General features: G+C 42.7%; 1 protein-coding gene and 1 pseudogene across 3 annotated transcripts in view; both read right to left on the bottom strand.

The window, feature by feature from the left end:
• TPR (translocated promoter region, nuclear basket protein) overlaps positions 1-24,120 on the bottom strand; it is a 73,296-nt gene that overhangs the window by 30,833 nt on the left and 18,343 nt on the right. For all 3 annotated transcript variants that reach the window (XM_049776382.1, XM_049776384.1, XM_049776383.1), the window contains exons 14-30: positions 23,631-23,738; positions 22,821-23,047; positions 22,250-22,413; positions 20,872-21,005; positions 20,637-20,785; positions 18,922-19,084; positions 16,639-16,773; positions 16,038-16,178; positions 14,799-14,964; positions 11,157-11,323; positions 8,875-9,027; positions 8,395-8,511; positions 7,319-7,522; positions 6,735-6,919; positions 6,116-6,263; positions 4,127-4,264; positions 3,896-4,027 (exon numbers count right to left, since the gene is read on the bottom strand). In XM_049776382.1, coding sequence (XP_049632339.1) covers positions 3,896-4,027; positions 4,127-4,264; positions 6,116-6,263; positions 6,735-6,919; positions 7,319-7,522; positions 8,395-8,511; positions 8,875-9,027; positions 11,157-11,323; positions 14,799-14,964; positions 16,038-16,178; positions 16,639-16,773; positions 18,922-19,084; positions 20,637-20,785; positions 20,872-21,005; positions 22,250-22,413; positions 22,821-23,047; positions 23,631-23,738 — 2,631 coding nt within the window. The remainder of the gene's footprint in view (positions 1-3,895; positions 4,028-4,126; positions 4,265-6,115; positions 6,264-6,734; positions 6,920-7,318; positions 7,523-8,394; positions 8,512-8,874; positions 9,028-11,156; positions 11,324-14,798; positions 14,965-16,037; positions 16,179-16,638; positions 16,774-18,921; positions 19,085-20,636; positions 20,786-20,871; positions 21,006-22,249; positions 22,414-22,820; positions 23,048-23,630; positions 23,739-24,120) is intronic.
• Positions 20,509-20,600, bottom strand: LOC126014931 (uncharacterized; annotated as a pseudogene).

The raw sequence follows: 24,120 nt of genomic DNA, 5'->3' as shown, positions 1-24,120 counted from the left end.
ATGAGCTTAAACAGCTGAAGGCTGCCCATGCAGGATCTTCTTCAAGCATGGAAAAGGAGATGACCCTCACTTCAGTACTTTGTAGGATAGGAGGCAATTGACACCAGTCTCAGCTATGGACAATATTTCAGCTTCTGCATGTTACCAGAATGGATGTTAACTCTATGAGTACGGTCACTCTTATGGGTCTCCTGAGAAACAGGCTAGAATTCTAGCCCTGAGCCAGTGCCCCTGACAGGAGCTGTTAAGGCAAGTTTGCCAAGGGAAGTTCACTGTATCTGACTCCACTGAAAGAAAGCCAAAGGCTCTGGGCTCAACACAGTTTTCAGGGGGAATATCCCCACATAAACCAGAGTTTGGCCCTGCTGCCCGAATCACCCTTACTGCTGAGCACTGCACAAGGGTCACCCCAATCACCCTTTAAAAATCGTTAATAAAGTAACAGTCATAGAATGGTCTGGAAAAACAGCCTGTGGACAGAATAATGTTTATAGCAAAGGCTTCAGATGAAAACCACCAAATTGAAATTCCCAATCATAGCAAAGCCTAAGAATAGGAGTGTGGGCCCGGAGAGATAGTACAGCGGCATTTGCCTTGCAAGCAGCTGATACAGGACAAAAGGTGGTTGGTTCAAATCCCGGTGTCCCACATGGTCCCCTGTGCCTGCCAGGAGCTATTTCTGAGCAGACAGCCAGGAGTAACCCCTGAGCATAGGCCGGGTGTGACCCAGAAACCAAAAAAAAAAAAAAGAATAGGAGTGTGAGAGTGTAAAGACCAGGAAGGTGTTAGGCTGTGAGAATAGAGAAGAGAATGCAAATGTGAAAAAAGACAAAGAGCCTACTGGACCTACAAAAGGGCAAGATTCACATTAAAGAAGGTCCCAGTATCTAAGGGAGTAGAAGGGTAGAACCCAAGCATGAGTGTTAATAGCTACAAACGTCTCTCATGGGGGGGGGGGGGGGGAGGGGGGAGGGGAACCAATAGTGAAACAGAAAAGGCTCAAAAAGTCCCCATGAAACAAATCCTTGCAGACAGATCTTTAAGAGACAGCTTCTGGGTTTTTTTTTTTAAATCTTTTTGTTTGTTTTGGGACCACACCCAGTGACACTCAGGGGTTACTTCTGTCTATGCTCTCAGAAATCGCTACTGGCTTGTGGGACCATATAGGATGCTGGGGGATAGAACTAAAGTTTGTCCTAGGTCAGCCACTTGCAAGGCAAATGCCCTACAGCTGTGTTATCACTCCAGCCCCAAGACAGACAGCCTTTCTATGACAGAAAAAAAAAGTGAAAGAAAAATACAATTATCTGGGGGCAAAATAAATTACATAAAAGAAATCTGTTAATATGTTCGTGTACTTTTCCCCCCAAAAGCTTAGAGAAAAAAGAATAGTACAATAGCACAAGGTAGTCAAGGTTCTGAAAGGAAATACTTTTTAATATTACCCTACGTATAATTTAGGGTAGAAATATGTGAAAGATTGGGTAAAACATAATTTAATCACCACCAGCAGGCCTTTTAAGTAAGATACAGTAAAAAAATCCTTAAAAGCCCAAAGTGATAAGTAAGAGGACATCACAATTATTCGATACAAAAGGAAGAAGGCGTGGTCCAGTAAAGCAAATGCCAGATAATTCGATCTAATAGATGATTAGTGTAGAATTTGACATATAACCTCAGAACGACCCTAATACATACATATTTATAAAAAAAGAACCCTAACAAATGTAAAACTGAAGAAAGTCAAAACAAGGATATATTACATGATACTAATGACAAATGACATTAAAGTACACAGTAAGAAAATACGAAGAACTAAAAGAACAGTGCCATATGGACATATACAGATAGAGAACAGGCGTTAGAGCCCTTGTCTTGCAGCTAATCTAGATTTAATTCCTGGAACCAAAGAGGTCCAAGAGTGATCCCTGAGCACAGAGGCAGGATTAAGTTGCGCATGGTTCCCAAACCAAAGTAAGGTCGTGATGATTACCTTTAATATTAATGGTCTGAGTTCACAAATTAAAGAACAGGCATAGTGGCTGAACAAATCAAAAAGAAAAATCAAACTTTCTGCTGCTCAGAGAAAACACATCCTCACTTCCAAGGCTCCAAGGAGAAAGTTGGAAACCAAAACCAGCGTTACAAGTAAATGTTAACTTGAAAAAGGCAGCTAGAGCTATCTGGGATCAAATATGATGCTCTTCTGTAGAAAGAATTTAGAACCAGATATGGAGTTTCTAGAACAAACAAGGGCACAATGCAACAAGGATATAGTAGACTGATTAGTATATGTGTAGCACCTGAGGCTGCAGAACATTCAGCAACCATTAACAGAAAAATTCTGACAGTATCCATAGTAAGCTAGTAGTAGTAGGGAATTTAGCATAGAATCTATCACTGTGAACAGATAAACAGGAAAAAACACCATGAGAACAACCTTTAAAGAACAAGAACATATGGGTTCTACAGAGCATTTCATCACTAATAGCCAAATCTACATTTTGCCCTCAGCTCACGGAACACTTTCAAGGCTAAGCCATATGTTAAAATTCAAAACAAGTATTAATAAACTTGTAAAATCATACTAGTGCATTTTTTCACATTACAAAGCTTATGAAATCAGACATTAACTTCAAAAAGAGAACCAGAAAAATCTTCCACTACAGGGAAACAAAACAACATGCTTCTCAGAAAGCAACTAAATTGCCAAGAAAAATAAGGGCAGAATTTAAAAAATATACAGATATATCAAAAGTACCACTTATAGAACCCATAGGATACAACAAAGTAATACTATCAAAGACAGTACGTGGCAATGCAGGCTTTCCTAGAGGAAACAAGTAGAAAGCAAAGGACTGAACCATAGCGCTAAAGCAACTGGGAAAAAAGAACAAGTAAACCCAAGTCCTAAGGAAGAAGGCCATAAAAGCCAGATCTGCCTCTGATTTTAGGGCACATTTCCACCCTACTTGAGATGTGCTCCTGCCTTCCTTTCTTTTCCCTCCCTCCCTTCATCATTCATTATGCACCCACACACTGAAACCTCCCTTCCTTTTCCTCTTTCCACCTCACCTTTCCAAACTGCTCTTCACTTTCTCTTTCCTGAAATGCTAGATAGGATTTAGGACTGACTTTCGTGCAAAGAACAATTCTTTGCAGCTCTCCAGGAACTTGGGGAGGGGACAGGGCTGGTGGCCTCACCAGGCAGAATCAGCAGGTTTCAGGGGAGTGGGATGTCTGGACACCTGTCTGCCTACTGGTCTGTGACCACACACAGCAGACATCACAGGGGATACTCATCAGTGATGTTCCCCACCCCCCTCTGAGAATGTTCCTTCTCTGGAGGGAGTCATGCCCAGGTAATGAAAGAGGAAACTACTTAAAAAAAAAGCTCACTAGACTACGTATATCTATATCTTTATGCACAAAGGTGACTTCAGAGATAGCTTAAACCTTAAAATTTCAAAAGATAGTTCTGGGTAATAAGACTAAACACCTTCATAGCTTTGCTCTGGCTCTGAGTGACAGTGGGCCTCTGAGCCTGGGAAAGAAGATCAAACATATCTTGTCACCAAATATAATGGCAGCAGGTCAAGAAACAGGAAAATGCTTAAAACCTGAGGTATTTTTCCCTGAGCTCTTTGGAGATGCAGAAACTCAGACACGGCCCAGAAAAGCCACAGGATGCTCTCAAGAATCTCCAAGTCGCTGTGACATACCAGGTTGACCTTTGTGTGCATAGAATGCTCCAGGCCACTACAATGGAGAAGTGGTGTCAGACAGTTTCCTCCCTAGAGCCATTCTCCACTAATGATCAGCACCAGAATATTCATGGATCCTTCCTAATATTTTTATCCCCTTAATGCTGCCCCTTGAGCTCCTGGGCATTTACCTGGTTACGAGCTTTCCAACGCTTGACATCTTCTTCTAGTAACTTCTTTTCGGCTTGTAGCATACCACTTTTCTCACTCAGCTCAGCGTTTGCTTCTTGTAAGGGCAAAATATCTAACTCCAGTTTCCTCACCTACTAACAAAAGCAGCATTAGGATTTCATTATCTGCTACTGAATAAGCACTTAGCTCTGCGAATAAGCACTTAGCTCTGCTGACGTAGTGTCTCAGACCTTAGCCTGCATCTGCTGGAGGTCCTGTTCTAGCCGCAACTTTTCTTCTCTGAGCATCTTGTTGGTCTCCATCACCACATTCATGGTCTCTGTCTTCTTCATCAATTCCTCATGCTGGGCCATTGTTTTTGCAGTTACCTTAAGATGAAAAACACAAACACCAACAGGTGAGGACCTACTTAGGCCTCCCAGTTCCAGACCTTCCCGAAACAAAATGAAAAGGGGACCTTAAAAGATCTAAGCTTGAGATTTACTGATATTCTTTGGACAATGTATGCTAATTACAAACAGAAGCCCTAGGAAACCATTATTCTGACATTAGGTAAAAAATCAGACTGTGGATCTCTACAGCTTTCTCCATTCTCCATTGTTTTTAGCCTTTTTCAGGAGAACAAGGATTCTCCAGGATTAGCAGCAAAGAGACAAATAGGTGTTAATCAGTGCTGAATGGAGAGTGAGTCTAGCTTTCTTCACTAAATATGTTAATACTGGACAGCAACATTCACCAATCTTTTATGTTCCAAAATGATGTGATTTTCATCTCTTATCAAAGTTTAGTCTTGCTCAGAAATTCTCATGTTAGAGCCAAGTGAGTAGGTTCAATTCCCAGCACTCCATGTGGTTCTCTGAATCTGCCAGGAATCCCTGTCCTGAGCACTGCCAGGTGTGGGCCAAAAATAAAAACAAAACAAACAAAAAAAAAGACCTCATCTTTGAAACCAATTTAGTATTTATTTGTTGAGAATAGGAAAGAATATTGTGCTTTGTATCAAGTATATTCATTATCTGCATTTTAATCTCTTTGTGAGTCATTTAGTTTTGGCTCATGGCTGCCTGGAAACACTGCTCAAGATTGGGAAAAGTCAGTAACTTTTATATAATACATATATATCAACTTCTATGTAATGATGCCACTTCTTGGCTTCTTTGTGAGTATGTTTCTCCCCTCTATAGCTAGAAAAGGCTTGTCAAGAATTGAGACCTATAGCTCAAGTGGTCAGCAAAAGGTGCCAGAGGAACGAAAGCAATCCACGATATTAGAAATCAGAAAGCCTGTCTGTCCTTTCCAGAGTCCACAAGGAGCCCTCATCTGAATATAGGGAACGTTTTCAGCAGGGTGGAATTCTGAAACTTTCCATGTCTGCCCCCAAACAAATGCCAACCTACTTATCGTTTTTAGTTTCTTTAGTCACTGTGACTGCTGGTTCGTTAAAAAGACATGATTTGAACTAGAGGTCTTAACATTCTTCTTGCAGCCAGAGGTGGTGCATTATTCTTGGGGGCTCAAGAGATGGTAGTGGCTCCAAGAACAGTTTGCACCGCTGCCCTGTGTTATTAATTCCTTTCCTGTCTCACCTTCACAGAAATGGCTACTGTTTGCTCATTTGTGAGCAAAAACTAATCCATGACAGGCAAGAACGATTTGGGACTATACTCTAGAATGGACTACCAGATTCACATACGAGGTCAGCTAGAATGAAGAAATAGGGCCCGGAGAGATAGCACAGCGGCGTTTGCCTTGCAAGCAGCCGATCCAGGACCAAAGGTGGTTGGTTCGAATCCCGGTGTCCCATATGGTCCCCTGTGCCTGCCAGGAGCTATTTCTGAGCAGACAGCCAGGATTAACTCCTGAGCATAGGCCGGGTGTGGCCCAAAAACCAAAAAAAAAGAAAAAAGAAAAAAGAAAAGGAGGAAGCACTCCAAATGCATCTGGGTTCCAGATGTTTCAAACTTTGACAGCATCACCTCCAGATTCCCATGGGAAAATGCTAACAGCAAGGTGTACTTCTAAGGGCCATTCTTCAGATGCGTGAATCAGAAAGCAGACCAACTCTAGTCACCCATATCTTCCCAGTAGAATATATTGTTCATTTTAGTAATATGTGTTTCTTGAACGTAGAAAAGAGTTCTTGGCATTATATTTTGTTACCGGAAACTACAATGAGCTGCTCTTCATTTCACCACTGCTTTAAAGCTCTAAATACACACCTGAACTTTCTCCCTCTCGGCGTTCAGACTATCCTGAAGTTCTTGCAACTCTCGCTCAAGAAGTTCAACCCTTTGCCGATAACGCAGACTCTCGACCTGAGCCACTTCAAACCGAGTTTCAGCAATTTCTTTTTCTCGACGTATGAATCTGTAAGAACATAACATTTTTCATTTAAAAAAAGGCCCACAAAGCATAAAAAACCTTTAGGTAATCATTTAAGAAGATAGCAACATATCAAAGCTTTCGATAACTACCTCTTCAACTTTCCATTACCAGTAATTAGGGACAGTGCTTTTATAGGCACAGAAATTTTAAAAAGGTACCTTTAAGATGATCTGAGGGCATTTGGTTTTTCAAAAAAAACCATGACCAGGTTCTGTGGAAGTCATTACATTTAAACAGTTATTACCTAAATGGCCAAAGTGACCCGTGACTAACTGGGAAGTAACGGGGGTGGGGTGGATAGTGGTGGTTCCTGGTCTGTTGTCCAGCAAGGAATGGGATGAGTTTTAGACCAAAGTAACAAAAAATCTCTCACCCTTCTCAAGTGTATGCACTTTGAATGCATTTCCTCCTCACTTTAAGAGCACAGAAAGTTTAAAGAACATAAAGAGAGACCTGAGAATTTCTAAAATCTGCTCCTGGGATTTTCCTTCCTCGGTGAGTGATACATTCAATGGACCCTGGGCACCTTCTTTCATCGAGGTGACCACCTTGTCACTCAATTTCTCAATCTGATCGTGAAGTAATCGGTTTTGTTTCTCTAGATCTTCGCATCGAGACACGCATTTGGAAACCTCGTCCTGGAAGGTGAAAAGTCTTGTAACTGCAGTGCCCCCAGTGGAGGAGGGAAGAATCCTAAACTTTTAAAGTCCCCTAAATATTAACTGGGATGTGCAAAACTCCAACAAAGCTGGTGGCAGAAGGGAATGGACTCGAGGTGTCATGCTCAAGAAAGCCCCACAGAGAAAGGCAAACATCTTCATCTTCTCTGAGGACCTGGAAAGTCTCTGTGGTATAAAGACCACAGAGGCAGCTGTCAGCTTTGAAAGGCAGAAACTTGCATTTAAGATAGAAATACTGGGGATAGACTGCTCAACCGGTGACTAAGCAGGGATCTGAAAGGTGCTGAGAGTATGACCAGTTCTCCTCACAAGATATCAGAAACTTGGGCTAACTCCTGGGGGTTGCCATGCAGGTACCTTCAGCATCCGCTCTCTCTCCTCCCACGAAGCTTTACCCTCTAGGAGTTGTGTCTCTGCCTTCTGGGCCGTCTCCTCCAGGTGCTGCCTTAAGGCGGCCATCCTGGAGACCTGCTCTTTGGCGGCCTGCAGAGCCTCCACGTCTGCTGCATGCAACATCAGCTCCCGCTCATACTTGTTCTGAGCTTCCACGGCTATCTTGGCCTGCAAAGAGAGAGCCCATCACCTACAGAACTGGAGAGCGGGCAGGCCAGGACTTCTGGGAACTGAAACCAGCAAGTAAGTCAGCTTGAAGATGATGACAAGGTACCAAAACAGGAGACTACAAGAAAGTTGTGCCAGGACTCCTCCACGAAAGAGGAAAGAACTGTTCCAACCAATTACAGTCACACTGTGTAAGAGTCAGAACTCGATGCAAGGATGTGAAAGACTCATTGTGCCTGTGAACTCAAGGAAATTAAAGAATGAAAGCACTTATTTGATACTGAATATGGGATATAGCCTTTGGTTTTAATCTTCAGTATTATGTTGCTTGGCAATAGTCGGTAATTCACTTCTGATTATCACAGAACACTTGCTCTGTGTTCTATGGGTAGGTTTATTAACTGATGTACATTGCACGGCTATTTGGCCAATAATGTACCACCCAACTTGAAAAATGAAAACAGGGTCCAAGTGCTCCTTTATTAATGTCATCTGTGTATCAAAATGTCCTAGCATTTTAATAAAAAAGGTACATAGAAATCTGTCTAAGCTCAGCAGTAATGGCCTTAACAATGCCATTACACCACTACCTTGTTGCTGTTGAGGAAGTTTAATAAGCAGGCCCGACAAAGTGTAGAGCAGCAATTTTGTCAGAGAGCAAGAACAAGAACAGTCCAAGCTGTTCCCAGAGAAGAGCTTTGTTTACAGACTGTCTTTACCCAGAGTCTTCACCTGTACCTTTTATCAATCCCAGCTTTCAAATGAGCAGAAAGCAATTCTATACTGTGTGTTTGTGTGTCGAGGGGTGGTGCAGCCCTATCTCCACCCAGTTGGGCCCCACTCAAGAGCTGGTGCCCTCGAGCCAAACTTACTTGCTCCCGACAGTCACGCCGGGCTTGCTGCTCATTACTCAGGGCCGTGCTTGCTCTCTGGAGGGCTTCTTGCACCTCCGTCTGCACAGTAGTCAGCGTTTTCTTTAACTCAGATAACTAGAGGGGAAAAAAATTACAAACATTGTGAATTTTTTTAAAGAAACCTAACTAGCCTCAAAAAGCCCAATAATTTAAGCAATAATAATTTTGTATAACTGACAGTAAAACTTTGTATTAGCAGGTCTATTAATATTTGCCTGTGAAGAATTAAGCCAAGGCTTCTAAAATAGCAGAATTGATAGCTGCTGACCAAGAAGCGTCTAAAAAGTTCTGAAAGTTGACATGTACAGTTAGAAAACAGAGTAAACTTGCTTATACAGAAACTGCCAACTCGTTGTTCTAACACTACTCAATGTCAAATAGTTCTTCAAGAGATTTAGAATTCTTCCACCCAAAAGACTCAGGCCCCTCAGGAAGCACCTGCTGTTCCATGCTCTCTATGGCTTTCCTCTTGTCATCCTGAAGTTCTTGTTTTTCCTTTTCGACCTCCATCAACTTCTTCTCCAACTGTGTCTGAAACTCAGCAGATTCCTTAAGTCGAACTTCAATATTCTTCTGCACTGTCTCTGTCACCTTAATCAGCAACCAAACAGTAAAGTGACAAACATCACACAATTACTCTCTATGAATCATAATTAACTTAGAAAAGGGCCAACATGTATTTTGCTTTGCGGAAAAAAAAAAATCCTCAAAATGCTGTTCAAAACCTCCAATCTGAGACTGAGAATAGCAGGAACGTTTGCCTTGTACACGGCATACCCAGATTAGATCCCCAGAATCCCATATGATTCCCCCCCAATCTTGCCAGGAGTGACTTCAAAGTGCAGAGCCAGGAATAACCCGAGAGTCACTGAATGTGCCCTCACCAAAACAAAAAACAAAAAACAAAAACCAACCAAACCTTCAATCCGAAACTCCAATTTCTTTCAAGTTTACCACCATTTTTCTCTTTGTACTGAAATTTCCGCTATCATGTCTCCCTTGTTCACCCCTCACCCCACAATGTCAAATGTCAAACACAAAAGGACCTCCTCAGCTCCTTTCACTACTGCTTTACAAATAAACATTATAGGGCCAGAGAGATAGCACTGCGGTAGGGCATTAGCCTTGCAGTCAGTCAATCCGGGACAGATGGTGGTTTGAAATGCGGCATCCCACGTGGTCTCCCGTACATGTCAGGAGTGATTTCTGAGTGCAAATCCAGGAGTAAGCCCTGATTGCTGCCAAGTGTGACCCAAAAACCAAACCAAACCAAACCAAACCAAACAAACAAACAAAACAACAAAAACCACCACCAACAACAATACAAAAAAAAACAACAAAATAAACCCCATAACACTATAGCTGTTCACTGGTACCATTAATCCACACTAATTCTAGGCTGAAGATATAAAAAACACTGCCTTGCATGTGTGAAACCTTGATTCAAAAGGTTTTGTTTTGAGGGGCTGGCATGGTGGCGCTAGAGGTAAGTTGCCTGCCTTGCCTGCGCTAGCCTAGGACAGACCGTGGTTCGATCCCCCGGTGTCCCATATGGTCCCCCAAACCAGGAGCAATTTCTGAGCGCATAGCCAGGAGTAACCCCTGAGCATTATCAGGTGTGGCCCAAAAAAACAAACAAACAAAAAAAAAAGGTTTTGTTTTGTTTTTTTATATGAAGACAAGTATTTGTAAACAAGAAAAATATGGAAGGAGTTAGATGTCAGAATATTTCTCTGGCAATCTTCTCAGTATGTTACGCAGTTTGTGGTGGCTACTTTTGTTCTGTGTTATGTTACTTACTGTTCATTAGTCACTTTTGCTTCAAACATGGGGCTTCTACCCTGTGAGTCTTATGGTGTGTGACGAAATTTGACTTCTGATTGAAGCCTCACTCACACTCCTGCAAACTTGGGGTTTACCCCCTGTCTGTGTCCTTTGGTGTCAGATGAGACCTGACCTCCCACTGAAGCAAATATAGGGCTTCTCCCTTGTGTGTATCCTCTGGTGTGTGATAAGATGTGACCTCTGAATGAAGTCTCACCCACACTGTTTGCAAACATGAGGCTTTTCCCATGTGAGTTCTCTGGTGTGATAAGATGTGACCTCTGACAAAAACCTCAACCACACTACCTGCAAACCTAGGGGTTCTCCCGAGTAAATCTTCTGGTGTGTGATGAAATTTGACCTATCACTGAAGCCTTGCCCAGGCCTTATATTTTTTGAATTCAAAAGGGTTCAAGAACATTGGGTTGAAAATAATCAATACCCAGTCAGTCATACAGCAAACTCACCTGAGACCACATCACTCTGAGGGTTCCAGATAAATGGAGTACCTTTCCCAGTATGGAGGTCCATAGGATGCTCCTATCCAAGGCTAAGACCACCCCCATCTTGTTTCTTTAATGGTATGTTACTTTGGCCATACTAGGCTTTGAGATTCAGCACTTTATTTTGGTTTTTGAGCTACAACAGCAGTGTTCCTGGCTCTGCGCTCAGAAATCACTCCTGGCAGGGCTCAGGGGACCATATAGGATGCTGAGGATAGAACTCAGGTCAGTTACATATAAAGCAAATGCCTGCCTGATGTTCTGTCCTATTGCTCCAGCCCCATGAACGTAAGCACTTTTAACAGAAAAAGAAGGACCCCAAATAACAAAGGATTCAAACCTTTTGAAAAAGTGACATAAGCACATTTGTACTGAATCCAAACTTGCACTTACCTGTTTCTCCTTATTCAGAGACTCCTCCAAACTGGTCACCATTGCTCGGTACTGTTCAACATTACTGGAGCTTGTTTTGAGTCTCTCCTTCAAATCATTCACCTGCTCCTCTGCCTGCCTTAGCTGACTCAGAAGATCATCCACATCTTCTTTGCTGGTAGCTTGACCTAAAAGAGTAAATAGCTTCCTTAAACTCTACATTTTAAAAGCCAGAAAGGTTATATTATTATCCACAAGCTTGTGAAGTTAGGATAAAGACTAGAATAGAAAAGAATTTAGCTCTCTAGAAGTGTATTTTAAATCAAGATAATAACAAAAAAGCAGCTGTTTTGGGCTGGAGAGATAGCATGGAGGTAAGGCATTTGCCTTTCAGGCAGAAGGTCATTGGTTAGAATCCCGACATCCCATATGGTCCCCCGAGCCTGCCAGAGCGATTTCTGAGCGTGGAGCCAGGAGTAACCCCTGAGCGCTTGCCGGGTGTGACCCAAAAACCAACCAACCAAATAAATAAGTAAATAAATAAATAAATAGCTGTTTTGTCATTATCTAATTTTTACCCATGAAGAGTTCATATTTTTAAAATATGTAATTGCATCAAGGTGTTTAAATAAAATATATTAAAAAAAAGTTCTGAAACTATAAAAAAATAAAATATGTAATTGCAATATTAAGAAAATGATTACAGGGGCCGGGAAGGTGGCGCTAAAGGTAAGGTGTCTGCCTTACAAGCCAAGGAACGGACCGCGGTTCGATCCCCCGGCGTCCCATATGGACCCCCCAAGCCAGGGGCGATTTCTGAGCACATAGCCAGGAGTAACCCCTGAGCATTAAATGGGTGTGGCCCAAAAACAAAAAAAAAAAAAAAAGAAAATCATTACAATATAAAATATCTGCATTTAGCTGAAGTTACTTGAAATGACCAGAATGGCAATTTATTAAACATGACTTAATAAAAAGTGAAATTATTTTCATTCTAAAAGACACAAAAAGGAAATTGAAAAGAATGTTATTTCATCACAGTTACTGTTTCTGTTACACAGTTGTATCACTTTTTCTTTCTTGTTTTCTGGGCCACAAGAAGTTGTGCTCAAGAATCACTCCTAACCCCAGTACCCCTCTACCGCCTTGCTCCAGATCTCCAGGGCTTCTCCGGGCCACATGCCTGGGCAAGCCGTTGAGTTGGGCCCCTTGGTGGAGCTTGAAGGTACCCTAGGCTTTCCCCCATTATCCATTCAGCTCCTTAGGGAGGGTCTGGGTGGGGCTCTGAACTTTTGGCCTCCCAGCTTCTTGAATTCACTTGTAATCTCTGTCCAGTCTATATTTTTAAAATCGCGCAGGGGCAGCACTAGAAACATTAATAGTACTCACTATCATTGAATTATGTTTTTATGTATGCAGAATGTCCATTTTGTACTCTGCCCTTTTGCATACCCCTTCATAAGATCATATTTCTCTTTAACTTCCTTAACTCCTATCATCGTTACTCCTCATTTACCCTTTCTAACTTAAGTACTGTAGAGTCCTAAGTCACAGAGCGAAGTGGTGCCCTGGAGTTAACACCCAACAAACTAGTTTAAAAGGCATAAAAAGGACACTTATGTCTTTTCAACATTTTATGGGTGTTTTCTTTGACAGCTATAACTTTTGCTGAATATTTTCTTATACAGTGACGATCCCCCCTATGTTTTTTATCTTCTCTTTGTGAACTGCTCAATATGGAATTTGGTGTGAAAGAATCCCTCAGTTTAATGCTTATGTTTGAACCAAGTCATGGGTATTGTTGGAAATGTTCTTACGCCCCCATATATCTGATAGCACCACATGGATTTATTTCTTGTTTGCTTAGGCACACTAAAATGGGAAAATACTATACAAACCAATAAGTTCTTATCTAAGAAGAGATGGGAACACACAAATCTTGTAGTGCAATGAGACCTTATACCCTGAACATTGACATAAAGACCTGGCACAGGCCTCAGAAGAATGGGCATTCTTCATTCACCCCTGGTCTAGAGAAGACATCTACAAAACATCCAGGGAAGACCCTACAACTGCTCTGACATTGATCTACTCAAAAGAGACTTCCCTTAACACTGAGAAGATTTAACAAGAACAATGACCTGCTTACTGGACAGGACTTGCTGTATTGCCCCTTGATTGTGAGGTTTGTCTATAACATCACCTGGAAGCAATCCTCTACCACGGAAGAACCTACCACTGCTCAGACATCGTCCTGCTCAAAAGAGACTTCCCTTAACACTGAGAAGACTTAAGAACAACGACATGCTTATAGGACAGGGCTTCCTGCATTGCCCTTTCATGGTGAGGTGAAACAAGAAGACACTCCACATCATGACTTCAATGTAGGATATGCAGATTCCAGAATCTTTAATACAGAAACATGATACCAACAACAGAGACTGTGAAAAGTGTGTTGGCACTACGGACAATGTCTTGGATTGGACGATAACTTGCCTGAAGCCTAGAGTTGGTCTTATGCCAGGAAACTTCGGGGGTAGGATCTCTTTATATTTAGGCCAAGGTTATTCCTTTCCATGCCTCTCATATTTTGGTGGGCCTATGCAAACAACAATTGCCACTTTAACACCGTTTTTACTGTGTTCTTTGACTCTAATCCTTAAAATGCACCCACTTAAAATTTTACTGTGCTCCTTTGACTCTAATCCTTAAAATGCACCCACTTAAAATTTGAGGTTAACTTAAGCTAATATGCATGTACATGGAAATGTAGAAAATACTATGCCTCTAATGTTTAAGGAGTTACATAAGTTTTATGGTTTTAGATTGCCTTGTGTGCTGTTAAGAAATATTATAATGTGCTACAATCTGGAGACTTGAGGGACAAAGTAATTGTACATGGATTCTGTTTTATTTATCTTAACGTTCTTTGGCTGAAATTTCAAAGTTAAGTTATCAGCAAGGGGATTTCTGAGAATTATGTTATGGGTGATTGTCCTTCCACTGTAACTTTACCTTGTCCTCTTTCTTTGCATCTTTTGTTCTCATAATTCAAAATAAAAAAATTAAAAAAAAAAAAAAAGAATCACTCCTGGCTGTGCTCAGAGATCATTTCTAAAAGTGCTCAGGAGACCACTCAGGATCCAGTACTCAGGAATCAAATCGGGGTTGGTTGCACATAAAGCAGAAGTCTAAAACTGCTGTTCTATGGCTCTAGCTCCTGTTATAATACATTTAAACTTCATTAAGAAAACTATACAGAAAAATGATCCATACAACAATGCCTACATTTGAAAAATCTCCATTATCTGGAGTAATTCCTGAGGGCAGTCAGGAGTAACTCTTGCCCACAGCACATATGACTCAAACTCCACCACCCTCACAAAAATATTAACAAATAACTTCAAGAATGAGTTGATTCAAATATGAATCCTCCTTAAAAGTAACATTTTTTAAGCCATAAATTTCAGTTACCGGAAAACTGAGAACACACCTTGTGACATGCAGAACTACTCTGAGCCTGCGAAGCATTGAAGTTCATTCATTTACATCTAGTATGTTTTTACCACTTGAAGAATGAACTTGCTTTTCACCACCTTTTGAGAATCACACAAAGACCAGGTGCTTATATTTATAACTCACTCATCAGCCTAAATCGATTACCTTTGCCGACTCTCTGTGAGGACTGAGACATGAGCTGGACTTCCATGTTACTCAGGTGCTGCTTCAGGGTAGTAATTTCCTTCTGTGCGTTTTTCAGTAATTCTTTTGTATTAAGATGAAGACTCATCTCAGTGTCCAGCTGCCTCTTTGTATCTAGAAGCTGAACCTGTGAGAAAGCCCACATTAACATTGGAATAAAAAATAGCTAGGTCAAGTACCTGGAGGTTCGAGGTTATTTTTTTGAGATTATTAAAACTCTGGTAACCAGATCTGAAAAACACCCCATAAAAATATGCAGAGCCACCAAAAGTGACAAGTGGGGCAGAAAGAAATGAGGGGGGCCCAAAGTCTCCTCGACTCACTGTCCATGGCCTACAATAAGACCAAGGTAGGACTACACAAAGGGGCAACAGGTGTGGGGGGAGGACTAATGGATATAGCATTGAGAGATAGAGAGGACTGATAGTCCCAGGAGCAAGAGTGAGAGAGAAGGAGGGAGAAAAAACTGAGAACTGATGGCCCTAGAAAAGAGGGAGAGGGGAGGGAGAGGGAGGGGAAGGAGAGAGAGAGAGAGAATAGAGGGGGAAGAGAGCGAGTAGAGGAGAGAAAGTAGAGAGGAGAGAGAGTAGAGGGGAGAGAGAGAGATAGAGGGGAGAGAGAGTAAAGAGAGACTAGAGGGGAGAGAGAGTTGAGGGGAGAGAGTAAAGGAGAGAGAGGGGAGAGAGAGAGTAGAGTAGAGGGGAGAGAGAGTGTAGGGGAAGAGAGAGAGAGAGAGAGTAGAGTAGAGGGGAGAGAGAGTGTAGGGGAAGAGAGAGAGAGAGAGAAGAGAGAGAGAGAGAGTAGAGTAGAGAGAGAGTGTAGGGGAAGAGAGAGAGAGGAGAGAGAGAGAGAGAGTAGAGTAGAGGGGAGAGAGAGTGTAGGGGAAGAGAGAGAGAGAGAGGAGAGAGAGAGAGTAGAGTAGAGGGGAGAGAGAGTGTAGGGGAAGAGAGAGAGAGAGAGGAGAGAGAGAGAGAGAGAGAGAGAGAGAGAGAGAGAGAGAGAGAGAGAGAGAGAGAGAGAGAACTGTCCCTCGGAACCCGCCTGATTTATTTGTGCAGCAGCTTGAGGGCCTCCTAGAATAAAGCTAAGGGAGTACGTAGGACACAAGAGGCTCCAAGCGACTTTAGTGCTTGGCCCCCAGTGACACAGTATAAAACACAAGGAAGGCAGCAGAGTAGGAGTCACAACAGCCACACTCACATCTAGGTTCCTGGTGACCGTGTGCCTTTGCTCCACTGCCGCCTCCAGCTTTTTCTTCAGGTGCATAATCTCCTGCTCCAGCTTCTCGATCTGGTTGCTGAGCCTCTGTTTAGTTTCTGTCTCCGAGCACTCGAGTATCCCCTAAGTAAAGAAACAGTTAGGATTCTTTCAAGCCCACAAAGGATAGAGATAACCGGGGATTAATGGATTATAACCCACCTCCTCACAAATGAGACCTAGACCATTCAGAGTATTTTGGCATTTTTTTCCAAAAGAAAAAATTTAATGGGGAGATTGGGCAGGAGGAACAGTGTAGAGAAAATGCAATGGACTTGATGTTTATAATGGTTAAAAACACAGATTGAATTTTACCAACCATTAAGCTATACAGAACTCTTTAAATACAGAACTGAGGATCAAAACTACCCATTCCTGGGTTTTCTTTTAATGTTTCATTTGGAATACTGATTTAATAAGCCTGGGAAATGAACTTGCATTTAAATGGATTTTTTTAAAAAAGTGTCATAAAATTGCCAATTAAGAAAACCAAGAGCACATAAAGTGCTTAAATCCCATTCAAAATTTTCTCTAGTTTGTTTACCTGAATGGTTTGTAGATTGGTCAGCAACAAATTCTGTCCTCTCTGTTCCGCTAACAAAGACTCTCTTTGCTGAGAAAGCCGGACTTCTGACAATTTCAACATTTCCTTTTCCTTTTTCAAATTTTCTGCTCTCACCTTGAGGCAAATACAGAAGAAAAAAAAGTAAAGTAGGACAGGTGGTAAATAAATGACAGGGACCTTGCATTACATCTGACAAAGCTAACTAGACAAACAAGAAGCTCTTAGCCATTTTAAGAAACGTAATTTAGTGGTTGAAGAGAGAGTACAGCAGGGTGGGTGCTTGCCCTGTATCTTACTAACCCAGGTTCGGGTTCAACCATCACATCCTTTCATCCCATATAACTCTCCTAGCACTGTCAGGAGTGATCCGAGTGCAGAGCCAAACGTAAGCTTAGAACTGAGAAGTCTGGTGCAAAACAAACCAAAAAATCCCCCCCAACCATAGCTTACTTTAATGTATCGAGATAGAGAAAAAAAAAAAAAAAAAAAACAAGTACAACAGATTAAAGGAAAAGATTATCCAATCAACACACATACTTAAGATGCCTTTGCTCTAAAAGCCACCTTTAAAACAAGAAGACAACTGTCAATATTGGAACCAAAGAAACAAAATGCATTAATTATCCTCTAGGCACAGAGGCAACTGCCTATGTGTAGTTGACGCCAGTCACTCCAAGTTACATCAAGTCCTGAGTGTGCTCATTGATCCAGTGGGACAGTCTGAGAGGACTGCAAGGAGGTTTGAAAAATCACTTGCCCTCAGTTACACAGGTGTCTGACAACCCTCAGTAAAAAAACTTAATCCGTCGTCCCAGCAAAGTACTCTGTCCCCAAGGCGGTGGGCATGGATAAGATAAAACCGGAAATGGTAGGAGGAAAGTGTGAAGTCCCCAGCGGCCACTCCCTCCTGATCCCACCATTGGGTGGTACCTGATTCTGGGGGATAAAAACAAGGGTCTGTGGAAGGCGAGAGGCTTTTGGTTGGAACTTATGCTGAGTCTTTGGACTTCAGTCTTGTCCACCCAATAAAGCTAATATTTCTACAAGCCTGACTGTCTGCAAGCGATTTACCTGCCATTTCACCTCAGAACCGTCGGCTGGACAGGGTGGCAGATGCGTGCTCTGAGCTGGAGGGGAAAGACCTCATCCTCCATCCCTCCATTAGTCAACCTATTCAGGGGCTGACTTGTAACACACAAGAACTTAGCTCAAGATTTCTTATCCCAGAGGGTTGGCAGATGGGTGGTTAGGGCACGCACATTCCTAGATGCACCAACCCAGGCTCCCGTCCCATCACAAAAAACATGAACATCCCCAGCCACTGAGCTCCAGGCATCCCAGTAATCCAGGTCCCATATCCTAGGGCTCAAAACTGAATGTCAGGCCTAAAGGCCAAGAGTTCCCAGTAGGGGCTATGGGTTTCCTATGCACTGCCTGGGTGGTCCCCAACCCCTAATAAATAATCAAAAAATTCATAATATAGATGGAACTCAGGTAATTTCTGACTTTTAGGTAAAATCAAGGTGCTTTTCAGAAGTATAACTTAATGCTAATAGCTCCATGCTATCTCTCCAGCCCCTCGACTGAATATTTTTTTTTTTTTTGGGCCACACCCGTTTGACGCTCAGGGGCTACTCCTGGCTATGTGCTCAGAAATCGCTACTGGCTTGGGGGGACCATATGGGACGCCGGGGGATCGAACCGCGGTCCTTCCTTGGCTAGCGCTTGCAAGGCAGACACCTTACCTCCAGCGCCACCTACCCGGCCCCTGAATATTTTTAAATCATTTAATAAAAATACAGAATCTAGGGGCTGGAGAGATAGCATGGAGGTAAGGCATGTCCTTGCATGCAGAAGGACAATGGTTCTAATCCCGGCATCCCATATGGTCCCCCGAGCCTGCCAGAAACGATTTCTGAGCGTAGAGCCAGGAGTAGCCCCTGAGTGCCACCAGGTGTGACCCAAAAATCCCAAAACAAAACAAGATAAAAAAAAACTCAACAAAACGAAATACAGAATCTATAAACGGGTCACATACCTACACCACACTGGCTAGTCAGAAAAAAGGAAACACCCAAATCAATAATGTGTAATGTAAGACTTAATGAACTTCTGGACATGCGACTGTTAGGACAGCGGGAGAGCGCTTGCTTGCCTTGCACATGCTGGTCGAGGTTCAATTCCCTGACATCCCATAAGGTTCAGGAGTGTGTTCTGAGCACAGCCACGTATGGCCCCAAGCCAACCAAAACAAAGACTTACTTCGGCCACAGCCAGTTTCTCATTGGCCCCCCTCAAGTCCTGCGTCATAGTATTGATTATCTGCTCCTGCTTCTGCGTTGTGGCCGTGAGCTTTTGATTTCTCTCATGGAGGGATGTTATTTCTCGGCGGTAGCCTTCAACATTGTCTTGCAGCATTTCATAGCTAGTATTGAAGGAAATTGAATTAATACAGAAGACACATTCATCGAAGTAATCCCATCAGGGAGATTTCACAACAGCTTGATTTTTACATAGTAAAAGAAAACAGAAAAAAACAAAAGCACAAAACCCAGAATTGGCTCGAATAACATTTATTCCTTTTTCCTGAACTCCAGATTTCTAGACAACTTTTACCCATTTATAAGAATTTTAACCAATTAAAAATGAGCTCAATATAATACTGATATGTACTAGTTGCTCACGAACAGTATGATTGTTGAAATCAATACTCTGGGGGGGTGGATTTTTATCATTTTTCCCCCCCATTCACCTCACTATGCCTCTAAGATTAACAAATGTCTGTTTCAAGAAATCTACAGATATCACTTCTGCTGGGCTGGCAGCCTTCTGTTGGAATGCAGAGGGAACTATGTACTCATAAAAAGTTTACAGGTAACACAACACAAAGACTGCTATGCTTACAAGTACAATGGTTCATATAACAAATAATTTTAAAATACAATTTATACTATTTCTTTGTAAATGACGAAGAAAGAAATTTCCCCCCAAATATGCATCTCTTCTCTCAAAAATAAACTTGGCTCACAGTCTCTCTAACTGTGGATGGCTAACATCCTCTCATATGTTATTAAAAATAACTCCCCCTCTAATCTGTAGGACCTTCCATGTCAAAAATCACTTTTCTTGCATGACCTCTTGCTTTATCAAATAGCTCTACATCTTACCAAAAACCCCTTTCTGTGCAGAACAGAGTGAACCAGTAAGAAATGACCCCATTGAGGGCCAGAGAGACAGTACAGCGGAAAGGGCATTTCCCTTGTATGCAGCCAATGCAAGTTTGATTTTCAGCATCCTATATGGTCCCCCAAGCACACCAGGAGGGATTCCTGAGTGCAGAGCCCTGGCTGGGTATTACAACAACCACTGGGTGTTGCTCCAAACTAAAACCAAAAAAGTAAAGAAATAAAACCTCGACTTAAAAATGATTTAAAAAAGGCAATAAAGCCATGTTTATGGTCCACAAAAACGAAGTGGCATTTTAAATAAACCTTGATTTTGAAACATTTTAATGTTGAAATTTCCGCCCTACACCCCTACAATTAAAAAATGCTATAGGCACGGTAATTTATAATAGCACTAATCATCGGACTTCATGCACACAATACCTCTGTAAGTGTGTAAATTTCCCACTATATTCCCAGGGTCCTCCCACCTCAGGCTCCCAGGACACAGTGAGTGCAGTTGGATAGCACATTTCTCCGGTTCTGCAGCCTTTGCTGTTTGCTACGATGCATGTCCATCCCACACATGAAAACTTAACTCTGTACTGGGCTGACTTCAGTTAGCCTGACATCCTCACTTCCACCCAGAAAGCAGCAAAGTGCATGACTTAAGTCTGACTATCCCACTGGGTAAATGCCAATACTTTGACGTATCAGATATTAAACTGATAAGAACAGATACTACACTTGATCTTTACCAAAAGGCTGAGAAGTGATTAAATGCCAATACCATGAAAATAAAAGACTATATACCGTTTAGAAGCAAAGTCCAGCTGCGTGGAGATTTTCATGTTCTGTGAGCGCAAATCTGTAACCTGCTCCTGGAGTTTCTCAAGCTGCTCGTTCTGGAGTTTCTCATTATCAGTCTTTTCTTTCTTGTAGTTCTCAAATATTTCCTGCAGCTATATATTGGAGAGATGGTAAGAAGATGAGGACGTCTGTTTGCAGTAGCCACAGCCACAGGCACAGGATGGGGTGAGGTCTGTACCTGTTTCAGAGCAGCCTTGGCTTCGATAGCCTCAGCTGCTTCCGAGGCAGGCACCGGTGCAGGTGTGGACACAGCTTGGGACGCACTGGGACGCTTGGGTGTTGACACAAGAGAAATCTCTTCTAAGGTGGAAGCTGCAGAAAAGTGGAAAGGAGAGGAAAAGTATTACTGGAAAATATGTTACCAAACTCAAAATTCCACTCCTTTAAACAAAGGCAGAAGAGAGAAACCAAGGTATGAAGAACATGCCAGGGCTGTTACCCCTCCCCCAATTCCTGTTTATCCCACCTGGATCGTCAGACCCAACCACACCGGGGAGGGGCTGCTGTTTGGGAGAAAGTGTAACAGGGCTGACTGGGGGGAGGAGTGAAGAGCAGGTACAGCAAGGATGAATGGAGGGCAGATAAAGGAGGCTGCTTACAAAAGCTTAGCATAGAAGTCATGTGGAGAAATGCACATGGTGGTTAGGGCTGTGAAATAAAACTTGCTGACTCCTGAAACTTCATCTGACTGCTTGTGAATTTCTACGCCCTTATCCTGTGCCTTCAGACCCGCTGGCCTAAGGGGCTACAGGTGCCACGGCTTGCCGATAAAGGCCTCACCCCAACACTAATACTCTATTTTTTATATAAAAATCTTTATTTAAGCACCATGATTACAAGCATGATTATAGTTGGATTTAATTTATAAACAGAACACCCCACTTCACCAGTGCAACAGTCCCTCCACCAATGCCCCCCCCCCGCCAACCCCTGCCTGTATTTGAGACAGGCATTCTATTTCTCTCACTCATTAATATTGTCATGCTAGTTGTTAGTGTAGTTATTTCCCTAACAGCACTCACCACTCTTTGTGTTGAGCTTCATAATGTGAGACGGTCCCTCTGGCCCTCATCTCTGTTGACTCTGGGCATTATTACAATAATGTCTTTAATTTTTCTTAAAACCCATAGATGAGTGAGATTATTCTGTGTCTCTCTCCCTCTGATTTACTTCACTCAGTATAATAGACTCCATCCTCACCCCAACACTTGGACTCTATATTTTATATTTTTACAACAATGGCCAACACTTTTAAACTACTTTTGACACCTGAGACATTTGCACTGCCCCATGTAAGCTGTTGTTGCTGAGGTGGGCACTGCCTGTCATCTTTTCTTACTAACACACATTTTGAAACTCTTTACCAAAAAGCCCTGGAAGCTAATAATGCAAAAACACCCGCCCCATAGACCAGCAGGAAACTTGCAGGCTGTGAAATTCTCTGCATGCAGGACAGGGTGACCTCTCTACCCCTTAGAGGCAGGGAACCCAAGCCAAGGTGAGAGCATTAACACCTGGCCAGTCCCCCCACCCTAAGAAGCATCTGAGAGCCTCACCTTGCAGAGGGATGGCCATGCCAGTGGTTTGGGACAAAAGAATTCGGTACATATCACGCTGGCGTGCTATGGAGTCCACCAGCTGCCTCTGGTGCTGACGAGATTCCCTCAGCTGCTCCAGCTCAGCAAGGGCGCCCTCTAGCTGTGCCTGCAACTCCGAGACCCTATTGGAGAAAGCAGGTGACTCAGGTGATCCAGATCCTCAGTCCACCGCCCGGGTTGCCAGCTCTCCTTTGGCTGGGCAGAAGCCCCAGGTTCAACCCCTGCTACTAAGGACTCCAGTCCCCAGCAAGGTCACCGAAACTTGCCAGTCCAAATTTGGGTCTTGCAGCTTCCATCAGTCCAGGACTAGAACAAACATGCTTTTTGGGAACTCAGCATTCCTGGGTCTGACTGCTGCAGAATTTCTCCCAGAAATAGTCATAGCCCCTACCTTCATATACCCTCCCCACCCCGGAGGCTGTAACTGTGGCAGCCCTTATGGCACTGACCTAACAGCTAACACAGCTTCTTATTTTCTTTTCCTTGCTCCCCAGACTGCACTCATGAGCCTGGCTTCTCGGTCACTTACTTGGATGACGTTGTCTCTTGCTCTTCTCGCTCTCGGGTCTCCCCAAGCTCCCGCAGGGCCACCAAGAGGCGCTGGTTCTGCTGCTGCAGCTCCTCAATGTTCCGGTAAGACACAAGGTGCTGTGAGATGACCTCTGACGAGCTGCTGATGTCGGCAGAGCTAACCTCTTCATCGCGGACCACGTGGTTACCCCGGGCTTCTTCCAGCTCCATCAGAAGTACACGGATCTAGACAGGAGGATTGACTATGTTACAGAGAAGAAGGACACTGGTTCTGGAAAGTTCAGGTACGTAAATTCTCACACCAAGACACTGCATGACATAAGCCATCTCTAGGCCTCACATTAGCGTTAAAAAACAAATATCTGCGGCTGGAGCACCCGTTAAGGTCTGAACACTGCTAGGAGTGACTCCTGAGCACAGAGTAAAAATAAGCCCTGAGCATCACTGGGTATGGCCCCAAAGCCCAAAGCCCAAAACCAACAACATCTAATGTCTTAATTTTGACATCAAAACCAGTAATGAAATAAAGGACTTTGTATTTTAACCATATAATAAAGATTTATTTTTCAAAAAAACAGTTGGGCCCAAAGCACCTGCACACCAGCATGAGGGAGTGACTTGGACACGAGATTCCAATGCTCTAGTCACACTTTGGGTAGGACGAGCATTTATTTCTTCTTTACCTTTACATAATTTATTATGATCAGTAGCTGTTATATAAAAATGGATCAAAGTAAAAGACCAAGAAAACTTGGGAAGGGGTGATGAATCAGGGAACCTAGGAGAAGAGGAATGGATCAAGACTCACCTGCTGGGCCAGATCTTTGATCTGTATCTCCATCCTCTGATTGTCTCTCTCTAGCACGGAGGAATGCTTGTTGGCTTTGTCAGTGTCCTCCTGCAGTCGCTGAATCTCCTTTAAAATGCAAATTCAGGTGACATTTCTATGATCCCTACTAAAAACTTTTAAAATGAAGCAGTCACATGATTTTCAAAATTATACAATATTCAATAGCAGAGAAATTGAATTATAAGCTGGAAACTTTTTTTATGATATCCTCTAATGTTGTGAGCCAAACCTGTTCGCAAGACGCCAGCGCCTGCAAACAGATCCTTCGTGGAGTTTCGGGAAAAAATCCGCGGGGAGAGAGTGGGTACACGGACGGCGAACGACGGAAATATATTGTAGAAATGAATGAAACCACACAGATAGTATGGGGACTCAACGTTATCAAGGAACGAGAGACCATTTTATTTTTTGAGCTAGCTGTTTTTAAAGGTTAGAGACTTGGAAGGCA

This window comes from Suncus etruscus, chromosome 7 (genome assembly GCF_024139225.1).
Source record: "Suncus etruscus isolate mSunEtr1 chromosome 7, mSunEtr1.pri.cur, whole genome shotgun sequence".
Classification (NCBI taxonomy): domain Eukaryota; kingdom Metazoa; phylum Chordata; class Mammalia; order Eulipotyphla; family Soricidae; genus Suncus; species Suncus etruscus.
The sequence above is the reverse complement of the archived record's forward strand: the minus strand, read 5'-3'. Positions and strand labels throughout refer to the sequence as shown.